The 19401-nt window shown below is 32.5% G+C and overlaps 1 protein-coding gene and 1 long non-coding RNA gene across 4 annotated transcripts; both read left to right on the top strand.

Moving 5' to 3' along the window:
• Positions 1-2769: 2769 nt before the first annotated feature.
• LOC110701607 lies at positions 2770-13850 on the top strand. 3 transcript variants are annotated; one of them, XM_021879240.1, is made up of 10 exons: positions 2770-2980; positions 4717-4925; positions 5019-5266; positions 5355-5687; positions 5904-6025; positions 6122-6391; positions 6512-8352; positions 8423-8513; positions 9108-9188; positions 11996-13850. In XM_021879240.1, exons 4-10 carry the CDS (start codon positions 5570-5572, stop codon positions 12062-12064), a joined length of 2592 nt encoding a protein of 863 aa, XP_021734932.1. In that variant the 5' UTR covers positions 2770-2980; positions 4717-4925; positions 5019-5266; positions 5355-5569; the 3' UTR covers positions 12065-13850. The 3 variants fall into 3 exon arrangements, with proteins under 3 accessions (XP_021734932.1, XP_021734931.1, XP_021734933.1); XM_021879239.1 differs by having other exon boundaries at positions 4711-4925; XM_021879241.1 differs by lacking the exon at positions 2770-2980 and adding an exon at positions 3994-4264 and having other exon boundaries at positions 4711-4925.
• A 735-nt stretch (positions 13851-14585) lies between these two features.
• LOC110701609 lies at positions 14586-17029 on the top strand. Its single transcript, XR_002507361.1, has 2 exons — positions 14586-14805; positions 16685-17029. It is a non-coding gene; the product is annotated as an uncharacterized LOC110701609 (long non-coding RNA).
• The last annotated feature ends 2372 nt before the right edge of the window (positions 17030-19401 follow it).

The following is a 19401-nucleotide window of genomic DNA, read 5'->3' as shown; positions in this document are numbered from 1 at the left end:
TGGAGAGACGGAGTATCGTAAATAAGAGGAAGGGCTGACCGGCTGATCATGCTATTTGTAGATATAGCTGGTACTGCTTAATTTTGGTAATCTAGCGAAAGTATTTGCAAAGGATGAAGGTAGCTCTGTATTTTATTCTTGTTGACTAGTTTGACAGAAGGGTTTGACAGAAGGCTGATTATAATTTTTGGAGTTCCTTTACTACTATGGGTAAAATTTCATCTTCATTTTATCATTTTGAGTGGGCATGACAACGTAGTAATGAACATTATTGAAAGCTTAAGTTTTATTTTTTCCATGGTGTAATGCATCCCTCTTAACAACTAGGCTCAAAAGTCAAAACCAAGAAAAAAAAATGTTGTATGTTATAACATGGTTTCATTGTTTTATACTTCATGTTTAGTAATATATCCATTATGATGTACTTACCTGCATAGGGACATTATACTGAACCTTACTATCGTAATAATAGCTGGGCTTAGTAGCATCGACTTATCACCGGGGCATCAAGGGTTGACCTATGATGGTTCCAATCATGGCAGGAACCTTTATCTTACCTATTATTACTTTTTTTTTTTCCTGAGCGTACTCTGAGTAAAAAAATTTTTTTGTAGAAAATCATTCCACACCATCTCTCATCCATGGCCACTCATGGTTTTAATCAATAGACCAAACAATTCTCCACACAACACTTTTAGTGAAAATATTCAAATTCAAAAAAAGAATTGACGAAAAAGCTTTTGTTGTAGTGAGGGAGAATAAAGCAAAATAATATATGTACAAAAATCGGGTTAACTCTACAAATTTGATGTTGATGTTGATTTGAATGGGATATAACCTTTAATATATTGCAATCAAAAGTTTGGGACATTGATTGATTTTCGTCAACAAACACTAAGGAGCTGTTTGGCCTAGTTTCTGAAAGTGTTTCTCAACCCAAGAAATAGAAACTGGGCCAAACAAGGAAAATTTTAGAAACCAAAACACTTTTGCAAGAAGCCCAAAATAACTTCTAGAGAGGCTAGAATGAGAAGCACCAATTTAAAGCTTCTCAAATACAGTTTCTCGGGGAGCAGTTTTTTCTCTTTAATGAAATTTTTTTTATTGACAAAAACACCCCTAACATTTTACAAAAAGACATACAATATCCCATCTAAAAAGAAAAAAAAAAATCATACTCTTCTTTCTGTCCTCTCTTTCTCTCCTCTCTCATTATCAATTATGCCAAGCAAGTGTTTCTCTAGTAATAGTTTCTAAAAGCTTGGCCAAATAAACCCAGAGTAACACGAGCTTATAATCTTAACAAGGCCATATTTTAATTTGATATTTATAAGGCATACATCCCATGCCTAGGATTCCAAAAGATTAAATTAATCCTAAAGCAATTCTTAAGAAAGTGAAAATCCTTAGTGATTAGCTTGGCTTCCGATTTATATATATATATATATATATATATATATATATATATATATATATATATATATATATATATATATACCTTGATTCATGTATTTTTGAACAAATGCGTTAGACTAATCTATATCTATACTTTTATATTGAGTATTAAAAAACACAAATCATCATTATACATATAACATACACATTAGGCTAATCTGTATATTTTTCATCATAAAAAATAATAAATAAACTTTATTTGTATATTTTACAAATACATTCAATTTTTACCCCTTCCTTATATAATATTCATTTTTCAATAATAACATATTATAAATTTATATTATATACCTATAAATAACTCGTGCATTGCACAGGGTAGAACGCTAGTTATGAAAATTATCAACAAACCATGCGTAACTATTGGATTAATGTCACTTGATCTCATGACTAATAGACGATTTGAGCAAAATTAAATAAAAATAGTTAAAATTTCAATCATAACTAAGGGATTGTTCAAATTTACTAAGTTGGATTGAATTGAATTAAATTGATTATGAGAGAAGGAAATCAAGAACTAAAATTAAAGTGAAGAGATTTGATATTAAACTGAAAAGAACAGAGCCTAATGGATATTCTTAACTAAAAGTAAAAATTTAAACTTCCCACTTCAAAAACTAGACTAAGGGCCTGTTCACATTTACTTAAGTTCAGTTCAGCTCCAATCAGTTCAGTTCAGTTCTGCTCTAATCGGTTCAGTTCACTTCAGCTCTTAATTTTCCTTTCTCATAAAATATTCATTTCAGCTCCAATCAGTTCAGTTCAATTCAGTCCAGTTCAACTCATTTCAGTAAATGTGACAGGCCCTAACTCTTTTGGTTTAAGATTTTAAGATCGACCCTAATCTATTAACTATTACTAAAACAGAAGATGATGTCAGATCACTGCCCACGTGTCATTCTATTGATAAAATTTTTTTCGCCTAAATGCAATGGTGATGTCATATTTTTTTTGTAGAGTTATCATATTTACCATTTTTTGAAATTTAAATATTGGAAGATTCTATCTTACAACTAAAACCTACCAATTTATTGTAGAAAATTGAAACAATTTTTAATAACACACTAACAATCGATCTCCTATATTGAACTATGAATTAGACGGCGTCGAACAAATACTAAATCATAGTTTTGATGAAAATAAAAAAATTTAAATTACAAAATGTACGTAATTCTTATTTATATTCATGTATAATAGCGATTTATATTAAAATGTATAAATTAAAAATAGCTTTTATTTAAAATGTGCGGTTCTAACCTAGTCATATGTACTAATTTAAAAATTCGGTCACTCTGATCCCGCCTCAATAATTTAAACAAACTGGTTCTACTATTTGCTTCGGAATTTCAAAGTGAACCAAAATTTGAACCTCTGATTTCTGAATCCCGCTTATTCTCCATCTTCATAGCCGATTCCTCCTTCTTCAGTCTACCACCACCGGAAAAACAACCTCCGGCCGCCGTCATTTTTCTCCGACCATCTTCTCATTCCGCCGCCATTATTCTCTGCATTTATCTCTCTCAAGGTTACTTTTCTCATTCCTACATTTTCCATTTTGACTACTCTAGTTTTAGGGTTCTTCGGTTTCATAATGTCCTCAATTCATTTGTTCATGTTTGATGTTGATTTTTGCGGAAATGTTGACTGATTTCGCCCAACTTGAGGTATTTTATGTAGTTTAGGGATTTTATTTTCAACTAGTAATCTATTACGGAGTAGTACTAGTTTCTTTGCATTACATTTCTAGAAATTTGGATTAGAGATCATGAAAGTGAAATGAATAACTAAATATTGGATTTTTGAATAGTAATCTGGAAAATCGATATATATTTTCCTGACAATTGTAGATGAGACACTTATTTTGATGTTGTAAATAGTCAAATTGTCAGAAAATTATGAGAATTTGTATGTTACACAAGAAATTTAGTCATACTTTCAATACAGATTTATCTGGAAAATATGGGATGATATAATCATTAGGATTTTGTTAGATATCTAGTTATATGATAATATTTTAATGATAATATAATCGTAATTTCTATGATGAAATTCGGCGGTTAATGAATTTATCAATCAAGACTCAATGTGCAATGTAAATCACATAGCTGCAAGCATGCTGGTGAACAACATTGAAAGTGTTGTCTAAAATTTAACTTCCTGTAAATATTTCTAAATATAAGGTCAAAGTTAGTGTAGAGGTTAAATATAGATGCTATGTTTTGACTTTGACTTGTGCTAATTCATAACTTTGATTGTTAATATTTCTAATTATCTACGTAAAAATTGTAAAATTTTGACATTCAGTTAGTACAAATTGAGATTGATCCAACTGCATTGTACATAGTCTCATTTGTTAATCGTATTAGGATAAATATAAGGTCAAAGTTAGGGCCTGTTCTTATACATTTATTTTCAGTTCAGTTCAGTTCAGCTCCTAATTTCCTTCTCTTATAAAATATTCATTCCAGTTCAGCTCAGTTCAGTTCAGTTCAACTGATTTCAGTCTATTAGAACAGGCCCTTAGTGTAGAGGTTAAAGTGTAGCATCTATTTTGAATCGGAGGAAGTATTTTAGTAAATGACATCAAAACTCTTTTGGGCTCTAACCTTATCATGATTTTTTTTTTAATTGATGGAGACCCCTGCCTCTTAGGACCAAAGATGGAAAAACTTGTGTTCATTAATGGATTTTGGAAATTATACACTCTAATATAAAGTTAAGTCTTTCTTGTGGAAATGTTTTCTTGATGATTATTTACAAATCATAGACTCTAGTGAGGTCGGTTTTGTGGTTTAGACACAAGTTCAAGGTAATATATATTATAGAAGAGCCTTATATATTGATCAGCTGCCATTTGAGTTTGGGAAATTCCTGATATTTCTGTTTCTCACACAACGTAGATAAATGATTGTCCACATCTACTGTTTTGGTTTGGAAAATTACTCAGAATTTTTGTTTCTCACACTTGTAAATGAATGGTATATTGCCCTCTTCCTGATCACCATCAGTCTAGTTGGTTTTAAATCTGACTATATATGATATGTTGTTTGCTGATTAAATGTATAGTTCAATGCCGCTTATGTAGAGAGTATTTTTTTGCGAAAAAAAAAAAAAAAAAAAAACTTGTATTGCATTTTATGTTGGTATAATACTTGTTGCTATGATGTTTGGAAGCTTGTGAAAGCCCTTTGAATTGAAATTATGTAAATTTAGAATGGGGTGGTTCATTTATAAATTTGCCTCATTTCATCTTAGTTGCAGGCTCAGAAGGCAACACAAGCAGCCAAGTTCATGGGAGTGCTTCAACTTACAGCAATAAAGAAAGTTTCAATGATAATGAAAACAAGTTAGGAGTGCCTAATTTAATTGTTAAACACTTAAACCACACAAAATGAAGAGGAGCAAAACGGCTGGTGGGTACAATTTGAGGAAAAGCTTGGCTTGGGACAGGGCTTTCCTCACTGAAGAAGGTATTCATTGGGTTGCCTCAAAGGTTGAATTTTTTATATTTACCTCACAAGAGATTGTTTTTGGACAATTAAGTTGACTGGTCTTTCTCTCAGGTGTGCTCAATGATTCAGAGTTATCTTTGATTTGTGGAACAATAAATGGTACAGATAATCTTTCTGTCATAGATGAACATGGAAAAGATTCAATGCCTGCGAACTCTAGCACAGCGAATTTGGAAACTCTTGAAGAGGATCTTTTTAAAGAATTGCCATCTGGTTACCCCAACAAAAGAAATGCTACTCGTAGTTCACCCATGAAGCGGGATTCCATAAGCAGCGGTGGTCTAACTTCAGCTTCCAAAGTCAGTCTCTAATTTCCTGCATTGTTTCTGATATATTCTTGCTTGAGTGCATCCTAAAGAATTGTTTATTGTATTTTGATATTTACAGTCCACACAAAAGGTTGCCCCTCCCAGCCATGGTCTTACGAAGGCTGTATGTAAAGGGGAAGTTTGCTTTTCTCCAATGATTTCTATTTCATATCCTTAAAGTGCTTTATTACAAGAGCCTGTGTTTGTGTTATATCATACATTAAAAGTGCAAAAATAGTAGTCCTTAACTAATATGTTACTCAGAAGAGACTTTCAAATACAGGAACTAAACAAATGTCAACAAGAAACTCGAAAATTCCTAAAGTTTCGGTTCCAAAGAACAATTCTTCTGTGCCTTCCATGACCACTATTCATAGTGCAGCAGGTGGAAGCAGCTTGATCCCTCAACCAGGTATATTTACTTTTGCTTGGTACATATAATTTTATGTGTCTGAGATTCATAGTTTTATCTCTACATTTGCATGATTTTAAACGTTTTCAGTTTTGTTATGATATACAACAAGCCTCCCTTTTCTTTTATATTTTAATCATCTAGGCCATCCGTATTTCATATTTTCTTTCTCCACCTCACTATTGAAGTTAACATTATTTCTTCCCATTCTTGCAGCCCGGAAAAGTCTAAGCTCAAAAGTATCATCAAAATTCAAGCATGCTTCGAATGCTGCAAAATCTAGTTTGGAGTCAGTATCCAAATCTAATAAGCAAGCTACTGATTTGAGAAATGATGCGGTGAGAATATGACGTGTAATAGTTTTGTTAAGTAGCATTGATTTATAAGTTATAGGAGTTTTAACATTTAATGTGTGAGCATAATTTTCCACATAGGTCAACTCAGCTTTGCGAAGGCATTCATTGATGAGTCACAGAGCTCCACACACCACCAAAGTAAGCAAATGTTCTGAAAACAGTTCATGTCAGGGTCTTCTGAGTGGTGTGGCTGACGTGGTCAAGTCCAGTGATGAAACAAGTAACACTGCAGCCTTGTCCCATGTTCACTTTGATAATGCTGGTCTTAATAGAATAAATGTACAAGTTCAAGGAATAAAACCATCGGGATTACGAATGCCGTCACCATCCCTTAGATTCTTTAGTGAGGTATGAAATAAGGTTCCTAAAAAGCATTCCTGTTCAAGGCTTTTAGAAATAAAAGTTTTCTCAATATGAAAGTGCTCTTGAACCTTTATGTAACTAACTTTGCACTCTAATTCATTGCAGACAAAGGCACCTACTTCAAATACCTTATCACAGGTTAATAGTAAGGTGCCTAACCTCCTCGAGTCTACTATCTCAACTTCAAGAAAATCTGAAGTTGCATATCGTAACCATGACTTCAAGTGTACACAACTATCACATGAAGCCCCTAATGTTGATACAATGGGAAAAGTAGGGCTGTGCTCACAAACGACAGAGAAATGCACAACTTCATTAATTGTTGCCCCTAAAGTGCATTCTGACGTGATACAAAAAAAATGCGATCAGCAGGCAATTGACATTAAAACTCTATTAGGAGACAAAACTTCTGAATCGACAAAGGATGAGCAATCTAGATATGATTTTCTTGACACATTTGAAATACAATATGAAGGCCAGGTGTCTATTTCTTCGAAGGTTGAAGAAAAGGATAGAAAGGATAACAAATCAGTGTGCTCTAATATAGAATTTGAGGAACCCAGCTGTAAAGATGCCATTCTCTTACAAGAAAATAGAACCACTGGTAGAAGTATGCTGGTTGAGTCCCATAAGTCTTGCCTTAAAGCTGAACTTATTAAACCTTGTGAAGCAAATGCAGAAGTTCAATCACAACAATTAGAAGTGGAAGTCAACTCAACAGCCATGAACAATGATGCTACACTTGAACCACAAACCAATTCAATTAGTCATTACGACAATTTGATTTTGGCTCCTGATAGCAACACATCAAGCAGAATTGTTGATGATAATAGAACATCTGATAATGATTTGGATCAAACCAACAGTCAACGAAGCACGCAGGAGCAGTTTTCTGAAAGAAATTTGCTTGCAAATGACAAATCTGCGATAAAAGTGGTTGAGGAAGGCTCTGCTGTTTCAGTTTGCACAGATAATGTTATGGCTGAGAGCAATTGTAGTGGAGTAACAGGAATCTGCAATGCAAGTTGCAGTGTAGCTGGTGACTCAGAGTTTGAACTTGTAGATGATGAACAAGATGAAGTACTATATTATTGCAAGTCGCCAACCATGAACCTCAGTGAAAGTTCAGAAGTGCAAGACAGAGAAATTGAGAACCATGATATGCAGCAGATAACCTCTACAAACTCTACAAGTTATGATACCAAAGACAGTTGTGCTGTGAATGTGGAACTTGCAGAGATGTCCAGTCATTGCGCTTCAACTTTACCAGAAATGTTGAATAAAGTCCCTGTTAAACGTGATCATTTGGCCAACTCAGATCAAGGTGAAGGACAATCCCAGTCCTCTATATGTGGAATATCTGGTAATTATGCTTCTGTCCTTGGTGCTTCAGTAGCTAGTAATCAAGACACAGAAATTTCTGAAGACTCAGATGCTGAGGCAGACAAGCAGCAGGACTTGAATAAAAAATTGCTTGCCAAGGAAATGACTCTCCAGAAAAATGAGGCATACTTGAATCATAGTACCGTATCACAAGACAGTTCTTACAGAATAGGTCAATCTAACAACCACACAGAGGACGTGCAGGACCAAATTGATTTGCTTAGCAGTCTTCCCAACAACGGCAATGAAATTACTCCTAAAATTACTCATCTGGAATTTCAATCATCAGGATTGAGATGCGAGGATCAGTTGGTAGTTGCTGTAGCCAATTCTGATCCAGAAGAATATCAATGTCCAGTAAATAACGATGAAATGTCACCTAAAGAAGTGTTGATGAGAAAAAATTTTGATGAGTGCATTTTATCAGATGAACAAGGGTGCAATGACTGCAATCTCTCACCAAGGGAAGCTAGGTTGAATGTTTCTGAATATGTAGAGAATAGAACTGATGAAAGAACGTGCAGTAGTGAAGTTATAGATAACGAGGATGCAGCTACAAAACAGTAAGTATTGTAGAGTTCTTGATGTCTTATTCATAAGTTGTTCAGTGTCTTATACTAGTCCAATATTCAGGAGGACAGAAAACGAAAAGTCAACGAGACCACCGCCAAATGTTGTTCCATTCTCAGATGAGTGGCTTGCTGTTATTGAATCTGCTGGAGAGGTAAACCATTTTAATCAGAAAGTTAGACTTGAAAAATTCTCTACTTATCTCAGTCATGTGGACCACTCAGACCAGTGAAACACTTGTCTTTATTAATTTACATGTTTCACTATGCAGTTGTTCCTAAAAAATCCATTTAGCTTGTCATAAGTTTTCTGTAATATCTTATAATTTATTGGACATAGTTCTAATCTAACACTATCTTGTCTTTTACAAGTTTCCAGATGGGGGACCTTCATTTATTATATTGACTTAGACTTTTTACATTGAGTCCTATGTTTGACACTTTTACTGAATATAATTTAATAAAAATTACATATATTTTAGTATATATCGTGTATAAAAAGAAATTGTTCTGAGAGTATGTTAGCAAAACACTAATAAAGCTCAATAGAACATTTAACTTTCCTTCCCTGCTGTCTGTAGAAAGCTGAGTAAAACGTAGGATTTATTTGACATGTTTCCAGAGCTCAGTTGTACTTGAATTAAACTGATGTATCTGAAACAGCAATTAGACTGTTCTTTGTCTTCTATTATTTGATCCTTCCTCGACTCAGTTTTTCATGTTATCCTAATGCTGCTTCATTGTGGCAGGAAATTTTAACGTTGAAGACTGGTCCTGTAAAACATTCGCCTCCTGACAAGTCAACACTTGAACCTAGTCCATGGTCACCGGTATGAGTCTCCTGATCGTTGCCTCTCTTTATTTGAATATTGATGAAAATATAAAGACATAAGGCTTGAATGGTTAAATGATGATATCTAAATCCATCGGCAATATAATTGAGTAGGTGTAAGACATGGTGCTTTGCTTCATATGTGTCCTAATTGCTCAGTATGAAACTACTAATCTATCAATGCCTGCACAACTTTCTATGCTTTAGCTCTTGCTTGATCTGTTTTAATCCCGTGGCTGATTGATCAATGCAGCTCTGTCACCCTAAACTACTAAAGCAACTGAACCTTAAAAACATGAAACTATGACTTGTAAATTGTAATCATTAAACCCCGGTGCTTTTGCATCTTTTTCTCCTCAAAGCTTGGTCAAATTCTGTAAGTGTTAAATCCTGGCAGAAGTTGACAAGCAGAAACCCAATCATTGGCAAAATGTATGCTGAATTGCTGATGACTCATTAGTTGTGTACAGAAGGGTATAATTCCATCCCTAACACCCACGTAGTTAGCTTAACACCTTATGTTCAAAGGAATTTAATTTGACTGTTACCAATTTTTATTTATTTGTATTGTAGTCTTGTACAGAAATTGATAGTCGGAGTCACCTAGGACCAGGCACAAAACTCTCAATTTTTGTTTTAATTGCAAATTCTTCTTCTCTCAGCCATTTCCTCATATTTCTTAGACTGCAAAATTATTTGACCAGTGTTAAACTGTAGGTGAGGATGTTTCCTGATTTATTCTCTGCCCAATACCTGAAAATTGTTCTATATGCAAAGATGTAAACTGAATTTTTAATGTGTGCCATATCTGGTACTTGTCAGTACCATTGTATGCTTACTCACTGAAAAGACTACTTTTTCATATTGAGAGTGGTCTTCGTTGTAAATGATGTAATTTTTAAAACCTGACTGGTCTACTCCTACCACCAGTTGCTTCGCCCATATGGATGTATGGGAGAATGATCTGATATTGATTGATTGAGAGAATTGAATAATCCATTTTAAATTACTTAATTCCTTTTGAAGCTGACTCGAAATTCTATTATTTTGAAAACTTTTTGTAAAGACTTAGAATAGTATAAACCCCAACTCTAGGTTTTAGTGACCATTGACCGGCACATGTATCCTCATAAAATGAGTCTAGCTTTGCAGAATTCACAATGAATTATAAGGCATTCTTACCATTTAATGTCTGAGTTAAAAACTTGTTGCCAATTTATGTTTTTGAAGGTAAGATTGTTATTTGTTATCAAAGAATTCAAATCAGTGTCTAAAGAGATCTCTGGAATCATTTGGTCATCACAATTATCTAGATTCTAAGAAATAGCCTGATCATGATTACAAGATTCTAAACAAATTAGACTTGCAGCTTTTTACTTTGCCATTGTGAACCTTTAGAAGGTATACTGCATTTTAGATCTTCATGGGCAGCATAATGTTGACTTGTAACTTAGGTCATAACAGCTGACAAACCCTCCAACATGGAAAGTTATTTTTGTTAAAAGGTCAATTTTTGTGCCAGCCCATTAAAGAATTTGAGTCCTTTTTTTAAAAGGAAAGATAGAGCTATTATTAGTTACGAAGAAAGGTCCAATTCCACTAAATTAACAATGCTTTGGGGAAAGGAGTTGAGATGAGCAAGTTCTACAACTACTCCTCTTAGCATGTGAAAATAAATAAACATTAAACCAGGCTCTATCTAAATTCTAAACTATATCATCAAAAATAACATGAATAAGGGAAAGACCCGGACATTCGAAATAATGGCTTTGATCACATTGATTGCGTCTGATTCAACCCAAACATTTTTGAAGCCAAACCTCTTTGCAAGGAGAAGAGCATATCTCATCATAAAGAATTTGAGTCCTTATAACAGTATAATTGCACATTTTGTTTCATATAGAGCGTTTTTTTAAGCTTTACAGGAAACATTCATTCTTGACTCTTTAATTTCATCAAAGGTGGTATAATGTATATCTCATGGTGCGGTGCCTTTCATGACCTAGGCCCCTCTTGGTATCGCTCTAGACCATTGTGTTCTTGTCTTTTAAAATCTCCTTTTCGAACAATCCTCACTAGCCTCTGAATAACTCAAAAATCCTTGTTGCTTTGGTTAAACTGCGAAGAATAGAATTTGGAAACTTTTCTTTCCATGCACGAAACTAACCCAAATCTTCCACCTCTTTAAACTCTTTTGCAACGTACACTATGTTTGGATTGAGAAAAATGGAGGGAGAGAAAGAGAAGAGAAAAGAAATGATGCATAATCTTTTGTCTGGATACCTAATGTAAGGAGAGAAGGGGAGGGAATTGGGAGGATCCATATTCCTTCCCCTTTTAATAAACCAAATCCCTCCATTGTTGGAGAGATTTGGAAGGAAAATGTAATGTCACTTTCTCCCTCCCCTCACATCCCTTTCCCTTCCCTCTTTTTCCTTCACCTCCCTTTCCCTTCCCTATTGTTATCCAAACATAGTGTTAGTCATTGTTACCCACCTAATAAGATATAACTAATTGAAGCTACGCTTGGAAATTGGAATTACCACCTCTAACGTGCTGCAATGGCTCTCTTAAAGCCGACTTTAGCATTCTTTGATTCACTTTCTTAAGAAAGGCTTAAGCTTCTTATGATCTACAAGTTCTCTATATATTTTCTCTTATACTTACTAATTAGTTATATCTTATTAAAGCATTGCTATTTTTTTTTTTTTTGAGAAAACATTGCTGTTTTGTTAGACAAAAGATGATTGATCTAAGTTTGCAATATTTTGGAAACTGTTCTTACAGTTCTGTTATTGTTTTCAGGTGAAACGGGTGATTGGACCATTTGACTGCACTAAATACACAAATGCTCAACCTGATAGCATCAACTAGGATTTGTTTATGTGCTAACTTGTGTACAAGGTGCTAACACTTTACCACGCTTAGAATACTTGATTTTCTTCAACATTCTATTCGTTTACAGCTATGGCTATTGATTCATAATATTTTTCTCACAAACATTGTCTTCTTTTCCTTTCATTAGTTTTTCTTTAACAACAAAAGTTGATTAACTAAAAGGGACATTAATCATTTCAAATCATTATATTGAAGTGAAGGTAGACGTCAACAAATATTGTTCAATGATTGAACGTTTGGTATGAAATAAGGATAAAAGCTAGGGAATTCATTATTGGGAATTGATTGATTTTTCCTTGGTTGAGAAATTGATTGTTATTAGCAAATTTATTAAAATACCCTTATTAAGCCTCTCTCACTCTCTCTTCCTTTTCATTAATGGGGCGTTTGGTATAAAATAAATTAGGGACAAGGGTAGGAAAATATTGTATGGGTAAGGATAAAATATTAATTATGATATAGAAAGGGAACAAATTTTGGATGAATGGTAGTCACATAAATAACCTTTTTTTTTTTTTAATTCATTAAAGGTAAAATATAGACCGTCTTTTATCCAAGTATCCTTTATACCACCCTTCCCCAATATTATTTTGATGGAATGATTTTATCCATATCTCTATTCCTATAACTAGTCCTTACTTATTTTCATCGTTCAAAACATACAAATTAGGAAGAATGGATGTTAGTAGTCCCAATATAGATATTCTTTTTTAAACGTTCCTAATTATTGATTAACTCATAGCAATCTTAACTTTGGGGTTGTCCTTAAAATAGTCCTTAACATATAGTGACCAAGTAAACCGATTTGATATGATATGTTTTATAAGGATGACATGATATTGTTTCCTCGTAAACGCTGTCTAACTTTTTATGGTTTAAAAGTGAGTTAATTTATGAGCAATTTTATTCCCACTTCATTATAAAAAACAAAAAATAAAAATATATATATATAAAAAAAAATTATCCCCTTTAGACAAACAGTTGCTCTCCAGTCTCCACTCTAACACTTGCAAACCCAACTTTAAAGTCACTTATGCATACTACAAAAAAATGTACTGTATTTGTTTTCACTTTTCTTATACTACCCCCGTTTCATATTATTTACAATGATATGACATAAAGTAGAAAAGAAAAATATCTAATCATTGCAAATAATATGAAACGGAGGTAGTATCTCATTTCTCGTATTGCATTGAGGCTAGCGAGTACAGTATCATAATCACATCTTCTCCACCACCTCTATGTGGCCGTGTTGGATACATTTTTTTATCCTCATCTATGTCCTACGACAAACCAAGTCTCTACTCATTCTCACCCAAGCTAAGATAGAGGTGTAACTCATCTAAGTATGTAACTATAAAACCTGCTTTGTTGATATTCAAACATAAGAAGCAACATAAATATATACGTATATTGTAAAACAACAATCATTTGACCAGGGACTTTATGACAATATATTATTCAATTGGAAATTCTATAAGAGACGTGCATACACTCACACATGGCGTACACATTAGAAAGTTCTAAGATACTACTTTCCACATTTGAAATTCCGGGTCACCGGCCTTATACTTGTTTTGTTCTTTTTTACTTGATCTATTTATTTTATCACGATTGTCAATGCAAATTTTAATTATCAATAACTTAAATTCTCCATAAGTAAAAATTATAAAAGTTATATATTATGATAGAACTTATTGAGACAAATCCACAAAGATCATACATGAATATATTTTTCCTTACATATTATTCACAAAAGACGGTCAAATAAGAGGTGGTGAATAGTGTAAAAGTCAAAGTGGGTCAAGTAATAAAGAACGGAGGAAGTATAATGGAGTATGATCAGATTTTATACCTCAACATTTAAGGACATAGGGATAAAGCTTTATGATATCATGCCAATTTTACTAAAGTATACTGATATCATGTCAATTTTTTAAAAGTATAATGATATCATGCATAAATTTTGGATCATTTGCACTTTTTGTTCGATGTTAACATGTTAAAAGTAATACTCCGATTAGGCTTGTTATCATTTTAAGGTTATACTCCGATCAAGCCACATGTGCACCTGTGGAGTACAATAGTCGATAACTCAACTAAAATGTTAAAAACTAGCCCGATCCGAAACCGATTTTAAAAATTCCGATTTAAAATTTTGATTTGTTTGAACACATCACACATGTAACATAATTTAAATTTAAAATAGACTTGATTCGGTTTCAACAATCTCGACATAAGCATCTGAACTAAAAGTGCTAACGTCATCTATTGACAGAACAAAAACTCAATTAAATAGTCTAATAATATTCCGATCAAAGTGTCATGAATAGTTCAAAAGGAGAGGAATACGGGAATGTCTCAGCATCTAGCAACTAGAGACGAATATGTCTTTAGTAAGGACTAATAAATAAATTAGAAAAGATGTTAAAAAAAATAAAAGAAAAACAAAATTGTAAAAGAAAAAAAGATCATGTGACTCCAAGAGAGAGAAAAAGTCCAAGAGAGAGAAAGAATCCAAGAGAAAGAAAGAAAGGAAAAAAAAAAAAGTCAACCCTCCATTATCAATTGAAACACCAAAAAAAAGAAGGAAAAAATAGCCAAATAATTTCCATATTTTTGGTAGCGGGAGGATCGATTCATTCATCAATTTGTTAAAGATGGAAGAGGAGAAGCATCAATCCAAGGAGCAAGGACTAAGCTTTCAACTACATCTTGTAAGTTATAGTATATATTTAACTTCATTTTTTAGGGAAATGACATCCTAAATTGTAGATCTATAATAATGAAAATTGTAAGTAGTCATTGATATCGTTGGTAGGGAAGAAATACATGTTGTAGACTTGTAGTTGAGGTGAAATTATGTATATGTACTTACTAGAATTATATTCTTCTTTTGTGGAGATCTAACTGCGAATAGCAATTATATTCTTCTTTTGTAGAGAACAATTATATTTTTCTTTTGTGCAGATTTAATTGTGAAGATAAAAACGGATAACGAATCAAACTACGATTGACTTAATGCTCAGAGTTGATCATTGATGAATTGAACAATTATATTCTTCTTTTGTGGAGATCTAGCTGTAAAGATAAAATTGCGTAACGAATTAACCTGCGATTGAATTGATGCTCAGTGTTGGTCAACAATTGTTGTTTGCTGGTATCAATTGGTTTTACGAATTTTAAAGTATACATTTGTTGTATGTTGGTATAAACATGTAATCAAAGTGTTTTAACATATTGATTTTGAGCTTTAAGGTGCTAGGTGTAATTTTATAAATATTTAATTATTTAATTATGGAATAATTAGTGGTAATAAGAATACAATAAATTGGTTAGTTATTAATCGTTAAAATTGTTCTTGGTGTTTAATTATGATGTAATTGAAAAAAAAAATTAAAATATAAGAAATTTCAAAGTAGTGTATTCATGTCTTATGAACCAAAACTTATGTACAAGCATGTGTTTGTGTTAGGAATCGATGAATTGAATAATTATATTCTTCTTTTGTAGAGATCTAATGGTAAAGGTAAGATTGCGTAACGAATAAACTGCGATTGACTTGATGCTCATTGTTGGTCTACAATTGATGTTTGTTGGTATGAAGTTGGTTTTACGAATTAAAAGGTATACATTCGTTATATGTTGGTATAAATATGTAATCGAAGTATTTTAACATATTGATTTTGAGCTTTAAGGTGCTAGGTGTAATTTTATAAATATTTAATTATTTAATTGTGGAATAATTAGTGCTAAATAAGAATACAATATAATGGTTAAGTACTATTGGTGTTAAAATTGTTGTTGGTGTTTAATTATGATGTAATTGAAAAATATAATTAGAAATATAAGAAATTTCAAAGTAGTGTTTTCATGTCTTATGAACCAAACTTATGTACAAGCATGTATTTATGTTGGGAATTGATGAATTGAACATTTATATTCTTCATTTGTGGAGATCTAACTATGAAGGTAAATTGCGTGGTTAATTAAATTGCGATTGACTTGGTACTTAGTGTTGATCTACAATTGATGTTTGTTGGTATGAAGTTGGTTTTACGAATTAAAAGGTATACATTTGTTATATGTTGGTATAAATATGTAATCAAAGTAATTCAACATATTATTTTGAGCTTTAAGTATAATGTATTGAGTTTAATTAATTGAGACAATATAATGTGTAAAGTATGCATTATAATATAATGGTGTAAGAAATTATAACTTCTTTATTTCAAAATAAATATCCCATTTGACTTTCTTTGCGCTATTTATAAAATTTATGTTGACCAGTGTTAGTGATTTATATATATAAGGAAAAAAATATATAATTACTCAGTATATAAGTATTTGTTAGAACTGTCTTAATATATAGTTTCTAGATATCAATTTTCTTCAATTTATATTTATCGATTATCAAAGATTTTTTTTTTTATCTAAGTTTTGTGTTGTCATATATGTGCTTAATTTGATTGGGACATTTATTTTAAAATAGAGGGAGCATAGATTCAGGTGAAAATGCAAATATTATATGGATGGATAATTATGATTTGCATTATTTTCATTTTATAACACGTCGTGATTCATTTTATGTTACAGGTTTGTTCATTGAGCGTGAATGTGGATCCAAATCTACTAGCTTCGACTCCGTGATTTCATTGGAATCCTCCTTCTGGTTTCTATATATCACAAGTTTTGTGACATCATCCTGAAACGTTTGCACAATGGACATCATTAGCCATGTACTATTATTAAAATTGTAACTTATTTAGAAATTCGTTTATAATGAGTGTGATTGTTAAATTATGAAATTGATAGCATACCAACATGGTATTGTATTATAACAACAAAACATTATTTGGTTTTAATTATTGGTATTTGGGTATTAATTGACGATAACAACATGGATTAATGAAAGAAATTACAATAATTATCTCCTTATGAGTGATGATGTCGCAACATATAATTAAAGTTTAGTTTCTTATGGTTCGCAAACTTGCATGTTTGAATGAAACTTCATTTTATTGTTCCTCTTGCAAACTGTAAGATAAGGATTTGGTAAAACAAATTTGTGGTTTCTTTAGGCAGGAGAATTTGAGGAAAGAACTGAAACTAATGATAGCTCAAGGAAACCGATCTGTTGCAACTTTCATGCTATAAAGCCTATAATCGATCCCATACGAAACATTTAATATCAGCTGGTGTAGGCGTTTCTCGAAGTGCGCCTACGTTAAAAGCATGTGGTGAATATGCTTGGCACTCATAGGAAGTGGGAATTGACATATACGATTAGGGACAAGGAAAGTAGGGAGCCGCCAACAAGTTTTTAAGGAACTTGTAAACCGTTCATGGATCATTTAAGGCAACCACGAATAAAGGGACAACGATAGGCAACAACGATTGACCCGTGAAGGTTACACCCCATTCATAATCCATGAGACTACTAACTCCATATGGTTCGGAACCACTAAAGGAGGATCGGGGATGATGGTACGAAGTGAGTCATGGAGTCACATTCGCCCGTATTGGCCTCTACTCGATTCTTATAGTGAAAAATGATTCCTGCGATCTCAAAGGCATACAAACAAAAATTTAATTTGCTCCAAACTATTATTATGCTAAATTGGTTGAATATTAATGCAACACATAATTCTAAAATATTTGTGATCACTTGAATTAATTAACAAGATTAAAAAGGAACCTAAACCGGTTGTCCAAATTATCTTATTTGGTGTGATTTTCAATTACATATTCCCTTTAAACATGCAATATGGTGATCAATAAAAAATAATAGAATAAACATTAATATTGGAAGCAATTTAACAATAATAATGTGAGTCAAATCAAATATAAAATAACCTAATCATGATACTAGCAATATTAAAATAAAATAAGAGTAATTAAATTAATTAATTACTCACATTCCGCGCGTTCCTTTAAATTGCTACATCATGAATAAACTGTTAGTAACTTTAATAAAAATATAAATAAAATTAAAACAATTAAATTAAATAAAAGTAGAGATGATTTGTTCCAAACCCTCAGTCAATTATACCTTTCACGCCTTGGTTTAAGGACGGAACCTCGGGTTAAGTATGGACTCCTTGGAGTGATTAGGGGAAAGAATGAAAGAATAGGGAGGCTAGTGTTTAGAATAAAGAGGGAGAAGAGAATTATTTGATGATCAGGCTTGTTAATGATTGATGAAAGGGTGATATGACCTCCATTTATAGAGAAAAAAAGAAGGGTCGAAGAATTAAGATAAGATCCGAATTAAATCAGAATAAAACTCGATATACTGCATTTTTTGCGGTTTTTGTTTTTATCATATCTTTTGATCCAGAAATCGGAATAAGATGAATAAGATATCGTTGGAAAGATCTTGAAGTATAATTTCTAACCCAATTAGAATCAGATTAAAATATTTTTTAGAAGTAAAGATATGGCCGAAATAGTGGGATGGTGTCAGTTTTTGATAGAGTTTTTTTATTTAATTCATATCTTTTTTGTTATAGCTCGAAATTGATATTATAATATATCATTGGAAAGATAATTTCAAGAGCTATCCAACCATATAAAATTGGATAAAAACTATGATTCATATAAAAAATATCTGTCTATCTTTGAATGTCTTTCAATTCGAATAAAATTAGGACTTTAAAAAAAAGGAGTTTTATTCAATTTCAAACTCTTTAATCTTATCTTTTCAAAAGGATAATTAAGATCTTTTAGAAACTTATAGAAGTTTCTAATTAATCCTAATTGGTTTAGGAATTGGATTAAATCATTTGGACCCTCCACATGATCATTGGGTCGTAGGTAAGGTGGGCTAAGGTTCGGTTTGGGCTTAGCTTAATATTTTGGTCATAACTTATTCATTATAACTCGGATTTGGGCTTATAATATATCATTGGAAAGCTCTTTTCAAGCCCCATCCAACTATTCGATCATTGGACCCATATTATGGACCAAAATAAACTGGATTAAACGTTTTTATAAAAAGGATACGAAATGAATGATTTTAAAGGACACGAAATCAATTATTTTGGGTTTAAAGGCATGAAAAGAGGAAAATAAGTTACGGGTTGGGGAAATGGGCTAGGAATTGGGTTGTTTTATGAAATGGAAATATGGATTCAAGCACTCCAAGATTAAATACTCAACCTGACCAATAATGGCGGTGAAAGGTTGTTCATCATCGGGTTTGGTTTTGGGGAGACATTTTTAGGTGTCTACAGAAGCCCCCACTTTGACTGAGTTTGTAGAAACGTCAGTTTCGAAAACGATAGTCAAAGTAGTCGATAGGGACGGAGAAT

The sequence above is a fragment of the Chenopodium quinoa genome, unplaced genomic scaffold (assembly GCF_001683475.1).
Source record: "Chenopodium quinoa cultivar QQ74 unplaced genomic scaffold, ASM168347v1, whole genome shotgun sequence".
NCBI classification, from domain to species: Eukaryota; Viridiplantae; Streptophyta; class Magnoliopsida; order Caryophyllales; family Amaranthaceae; genus Chenopodium; species Chenopodium quinoa.
The sequence above is the reverse complement of the archived record's forward strand: the minus strand, read 5'-3'. Positions and strand labels throughout refer to the sequence as shown.

What these genes read in the sequence shown, in the direction of transcription:
- LOC110701607 (XM_021879240.1), top strand. Translation starts at nt 5,570, where the DNA reads ATGTCAACAAGAAACTCGAAAATTCCTAAAGTTTCGGTTCCAAAGAAC. An exon ending in CCCTTAGATTCTTTAGTGAG is followed by an intron (nt 6,392 to 6,511) that starts GTATGAAATAAG and finishes AATTCATTGCAG; the next exon opens with ACAAAGGCACCTACTTCAAA. An exon ending in GAGGATGCAGCTACAAAACA is followed by an intron (nt 8,353 to 8,422) that starts GTAAGTATTGTA and finishes TCCAATATTCAG; the next exon opens with GAGGACAGAAAACGAAAAGT.